Below are 5998 nucleotides of genomic sequence, written 5' to 3' on the forward strand. Positions count from 1 at the left end.
GTACGCGCTTTTGTCAATTTTTGTAAGCCGACCCTAGTACTAGATGGAGCTCACCTAAAGGGCGAGTTCAAAGGTACCATGTTACTTGCAGTTACTAAGGATGGACAAAACCAAATATTACCGGTTGCATATGGTATATGCAAAAATGAGTGTACCGATTCTTGGACATGGTTTTTTCAAAAACTACGTGATTGCATAGGAAATATGCAGGAGCTTACAATTATATCTGATAGGTTTCCATCTATAGCAACATCCGTTGCCAACATTTTTCCTCACGCTCATCATGGAATATGTGGTGTCCATTTGTATTTCAACATAGTCTCTAGATTCGGCAAGAGTAAGACGGTTAAAGGAATTTTTTGGGAGGCGTGTAGGGCGTACACAGTTGATGCTTTTGATGCCGCCATGGATATTATGAAAAAGACAAAAGAACCAGTATGGGAGTATTTGAAAAGTATAACTCCAGAAACTTGGTCCAGAGCACATTTTAAAGGGAACCGATGCAATCTTATGTCATCCAACAGTGCGGAGTCTATAAATGCATTATCTAGACACGCACGTAAGGTGCCAACACTTATGTTGATCGATTTTTTTCGTGCTACAATGCAACAATGGTGGTTTCAAAGACGTAACTTTGCAGGTATTAAGTAAATTTTTAATATTAATGTTTTATTAATTTTGATGTTATTGATCTTAACTTCTTCATTTTGGCTCTTTTTTTAGCGGAAGCAACAACAATTCTTACCCCTTGGGCGGATGAAATTGTAAAAGAGAACAAGAAAAGTTTTAGCAAATGGGATGTTTGCATGATCTCAAATACGAAATGCGAGGTCAAAAAGGGGGCACAAAATGTGATTGTTGATTTCAAACATATGACATGTACACGTAGGCATTGGCAACTTGATGGGATACCTTGTGGTCATGTCATAAGATGTTTAACAGTGAACAATTACGAAGACTGCTCGAGGTATGCATTAAATGCTTACTTTAACGAAACACTGAGGAAAACATATGAGGAATCAATAAACCCTCTGCCAAAGCCATCCGAATGGGAGATCCCCGATGATTTGATGATTGTTAAGACACCAATAATGGATAAACATCAGCCAGGCAGGCCAAGAAACACAGACCGCATTCCATCCCAAGGCGAGGGTCCAATTATAAAAGAGTGTTCTACATGTGGTCAAATTGGACACACGAGAAATAATTGTACTGGAAGGGCGTCCGGTAGCGGAGCACGTCACATAATTTCTACTCTAGAAATGGCATTTAATATTGGTGGTTCAGCGAGTTGCTCACAAACCTATAACGCTGATTTTGATATAAAACATCCTTGAAATGAAGAGTAATGACGAGTTGTTAACTTATTATGTATTGTAATATTTTTATTAAATCTTACAAGACGTTTCTATGCTTTCATATTTTTGTTTAGTTTGTTGATTATATCAATTAATGAAGACTTTATATTAAAAAAATATAGTTTGCAGATTTTTTTTAACAGTTACAACATGTTATTTAAAAAAAACAACAAACGATCCTTTTGCAACCTAATCTGTAAGTAATTTTTAAACTCAGGGAACTGCAACGGGTACATATCTTTCTCCATTGTTATATAGTCATACCTAATTCTCATTTTGTCTTCGAAACGATCCTTTTTTACCATAATGTGTATCAACTGCTCATCCTTCTCAGCAAGCCGTTTTTCAGTGGTGTAAAAAAAGGGTCTACTGAATCACAATAATAACAATCTACTTCGTTGCATGAGGAAATTTCGATTTTGTGTGAGGAAGTCATAATAAAGTTGATATTGTATTAAACTAGACAGTAATGACAAGTCCAAATTTGAAATGACTAGACAGTAATGACAAGTCATTGTAGTAACCTGCACATAACAGTGGGACCCTTAAGGGACAAGAGATAAATTACAGTTTGACATGACAAAACACTGCATAAAGCTGAAAATCGTAGTCCAAATATAACCATTTCGTAGTCAAAGTATTAATTCATAGTCTATTTACTTATATAAATAGATGTTTAAGATCTAAAAACCAAACACCCGAATCACCTAAACGAAACGAATTCCCATTATTAGAAATGTCGTCGAATGCAGCAAGTTCTTCGAATGAAGTACCTGGTTCCAATTCTGAAAGGCCATGGACGACAAACGAGGTGTTAGTTCTAACACGATGCTGGCTAAGTGTTAAGGATGGTGTATCGTTACTTGCTCCCCCGCATTGCCTAATTGGTGATGAATGGAGTCGCATCACATCTTTGTTTAACCATGAGATGGGAGAAGGGCAAAAAAGAGAAAAATCAGATGTTGTTACTAAGTGGACGGATGTAAAGGAAGAAGTGACATGGTTCAATCGAGCATGTGGTTATGCGAAACGTAACAATGTTCGTTATCGTGACGAAGAAGAGTTCTTGGAAGTTGTTACAGAGTTTTACATCTGTCAGCATGACGGCAGAGACTTCGAATATGAGGAAGTTTGGAAGGTTGTTAGAGATAAACAGTATTTCAAGTAGACCGCTGCAATTTGTGTTAAGAATAACCCATGGACTTGTGTTTTACGTTAATGATTTGTTCGTATTATGTCGTTGTTTTTCATGTAATTGTTGTGATGTTTTTAATGGTTCATGGAATCCTTGTTACTAATGTATTCTAATATATTGTGATAACTAATGCAATGACCATTTATTAACTCAAGTTAATCATACGAGTTGCTCACATAATAAACTAAAATACATTTTAAACAAACGAAATACATACGGAATACATAAGAAATACATGAAAATAACCTAGTACATGAAAATAACCTAGTACTCAAATAATAAACTAAAATAGATTTTAAACAAACGGGATATATTTCAAAATATTCCAAGGGGCTTCAAACTGGAATTCCAACCCGTTACTTAATGACTTGTATTCCTCCTTAGCAGCTTCCAAGATAACCTCCTCAGTAGCATTTAAACGGGTGTCGTCAATTTTGGTATAAAGATCGTTGAATAATAGAACTTCGGTTTTCATTTCATACCATCTTGCTAAGATGTCTAGTTCGTCACGATCGTTTCTTGTAGCCCTTTGGTTTTCAGCATTGAAAATATTGGTTAAACGGGTCCAAAACATTGGATCGTTCAACTTGCTTGTCTAGTACACATGAATATAAGCATGTGTAAGAACCAAGAACTCTTCATTGCTCCATGATATAGAACTCATTTTGATTGAAACTAAGAGAGTGGAATATAAAAAACAATATTTGAACAGTTGTATTGGTTTATTTAATAAAGTATTTATGTAACATAAGGTCAATTTATAGTAGTTTCTACACAAAATCGCAGTCCAATCTTCTAATATGTCTGCATTTCATAGTCAAAATTAACTGACAAATGCAGTCTACTATACTTATAACATAACAGAGCACTGTTCGAGTTGACAAGTCATCCCCGGTCGAATGACAACACAATACATTGTTGCTTGAATTGACAAGCCATTGCAGCAGGAAATGAAGGAGTCGTTATAAATAGATTTTAATATGCGTTGTAGTTGTTTCGTATTACTTCCCTCCCTGCAATTATGGACTCACCACATACATGGAGGAATGCAGAGGAGGTCTCTTTGGTTCAAGCTTGGATTATAACTGTAGAGGAGGATTTTCCACCGGGTCCCCCACAAGTTCGCGCTGGATCATTTTGGTCTCATGTCTGTCATTTGTTTCACCATTTAATGGGGCGTAGTCAATATCGAAGAAGAAAAGATGTCAAATCCAAGTTTCTGGATTTGAAAATGAAGGTGAAAGAATTTCAACGTATTTACAACGAGTTGGATAATGAACATGCAAATACGAATGAAGACATTCTACGGCAGGTGGCTTTGGAACTGTACCGTTTTGAATATGATGGTAGCGAGTTTACCCACTTAGATGCATGGAATGTTTTAAAGAATGTCCCTTATTTTTAATATGCATGTTGGTTAAGGTAATGGATTTTCGTTATTTAAGTTGCTTGTTGTTGTATGTCTGTAGGAGTCACTATTTAATAAAAGTCCATTTCTTTTAATGTGTGTTGTTTCCTCAATAGCCAATACATAATACGACATAAATTAAATAACTAATACATAATAAGTCATAAAATATGAATGAGGTACATAAATAACTAATACATAATACGACATAAAGTGTAAACAGGTTTCACGGATAACTAATACATAACACGACACTAATACATAATACTACATAAAATATAAAGGTGCTACATGAATAACTACTGCATTGAGGGAGGTAACATGACCACCGTTTCATTTGGTATTTCCCAATGCACATGTGATGGTATAGTATTCACCAATTCAGATCCATATGCAAGTCGATACACATAACTAGTGAACTTATAATCAACCAATCTGTTTATGGATTCAGATGTACGGGTTCTTAGACATGCTATAGCGTGGGCACATGGTATACCGCTTTTTTTCCATTTACCACAACTACATACCCTTCGTTCAAGTTGTACGTTGGTGGTGGCAAAATTGTCATCGACTTGATATGTAGCCCCATACAAACGTCTTGCATTCCAATTGTAAGACTTGTTGACACATTTTTGAACTTTACTCTCAACGTAAGGGGTCAACCCACCAGAAAACCTCCCTGTAAAATTTGATATTTTAATAAAAATAATAACACATTAAAAAAAAGTAAACAAAACAATCTCCCTTACCCGCCACGTCGGCCCATTCAGCATACTTTGATTGTATCGACATGGTGATTAACTCAATTATCGTTGTTATAGGAAACTCACGTCTGGATATAATTTGCAAAATTTCAGGGACGTCAATCGATTTAACATTGTAGCGTATTTTTGGGAAAAATGCTCGTGTCCATTTTGAAATCAGAATATTGTCAAGCCAGTAAATTGGACTCCTAAGCAAGGAAAAGAAAGGTGATTTCCTACATGCAGTTTGCAACCTTTCCAAACACAAGTAAAAATCATCAACGCTATATGCATTGCATGACTTCCAAAACAACGATTCAACTTCCGTACTGTTATGTCCCACACAGTCACGTATCTTTCGAGCTATATCTTTAGGACAATATCCATGATAGGAATCCGGGTATGCACTCTGAACACCAAATTCTATTTTATCACACAGGTTGCTTATGAAACCAACCTCTACGTCGTCACCTAAACAATCTTTTAACCTCATCATGAACCATCTCCATGATTCTTCACACTCTAAGGTTCCCAAACCAATTGCTAAGAGTAGTGGTTCATGATTTCCATCTAAAGCCACTGCGAAGTACATTGTTGTCAGATAGCTCCCAATAAGGGGTAAATAACCCACATATATCAGCGGTATCATGCACCTAAGGAAGGTACGAATCTACATAAAAACGAACACATATTAGTGATGAGTAAAAACTAATCGAGATACATTACCATGAAATATTATATAACTCAATAAAATTAGTATGTTATACCACGCAACCTAAAGCCACAAAACAGAATTGAAAGCTGTTGGTATCGGTTTTCTTGATGGATGTGAAGGTATTAGGATTTGTTTGTTGAAGGTTATGCAAGAAAATTGGTAGTTGAGAAAAGCTTCTTCCGATGTTAGTACTCATTTTCAAAACCGATGAAAGTGCTCTACAATCATCACACAAATGCAATATCAATAAAATGAGATTATAAATAGAAAAAATTGTATCTCTAATGTTCACAATTCATAGTTTAACCTTTTAAATTCATAGTCAAACCAGTTCATTTCATAGTCAAATTTCACTGACCGACATGACAATACTACAGAACGTACTTGTCTGGATTTCGTAGTTCAACTTTTTGAATTCATAGTCAAACCAGTTCATTTCATAGTCAAATTTCATTGACCGACATGACAATACTACAGAACGTACTTGTCTGGATTTCGTAGTTCAACTTTTTGAATTCATAGTCAAACCAGTTCATTTCATAGTCAAATTTCACTGACCGACAAGACAATACTACAGAA

At 35.6% G+C, this 5998-nt stretch overlaps 1 protein-coding gene across 1 annotated transcript; it reads right to left on the reverse strand.

Annotated features, from left to right (window-relative positions):
- Positions 1-4260: 4260 nt before the first annotated feature.
- LOC145040085 (uncharacterized) lies at positions 4261-5296 on the reverse strand. Its single transcript, XM_078988068.1, has 2 exons — positions 4711-5296; positions 4261-4640 (listed from the first exon to the last, which is right to left on the reverse strand). The coding sequence occupies exons 1-2, from the start codon at positions 5294-5296 to the stop codon at positions 4261-4263; spliced, it is 966 nt and encodes a 321-aa protein (XP_078844194.1).
- Positions 5297-5998: the final 702 nt, after the last annotated feature.

Source organism: Lactuca saligna, chromosome 4 (genome assembly GCF_052625555.1).
Source record: "Lactuca saligna cultivar CGN05327 chromosome 4, ASM5262555v1, whole genome shotgun sequence".
In the NCBI taxonomy this organism is placed as follows: domain Eukaryota; kingdom Viridiplantae; phylum Streptophyta; class Magnoliopsida; order Asterales; family Asteraceae; genus Lactuca; species Lactuca saligna.

Bases quoted from the DNA above. Each gene is read 5' to 3' on its own strand.
- LOC145040085 (XM_078988068.1), bottom strand. From the start codon at position 5,296: ATGTACTTCGCAGTGGCTTTAGATGGAAATCATGAACCACTACTCTTA. The intron at 4,641-4,710 runs GTAAGGGAGATT...CAAATTTTACAG, and splicing joins TGAATGGGCCGACGTGGCGG to GGAGGTTTTCTGGTGGGTTG.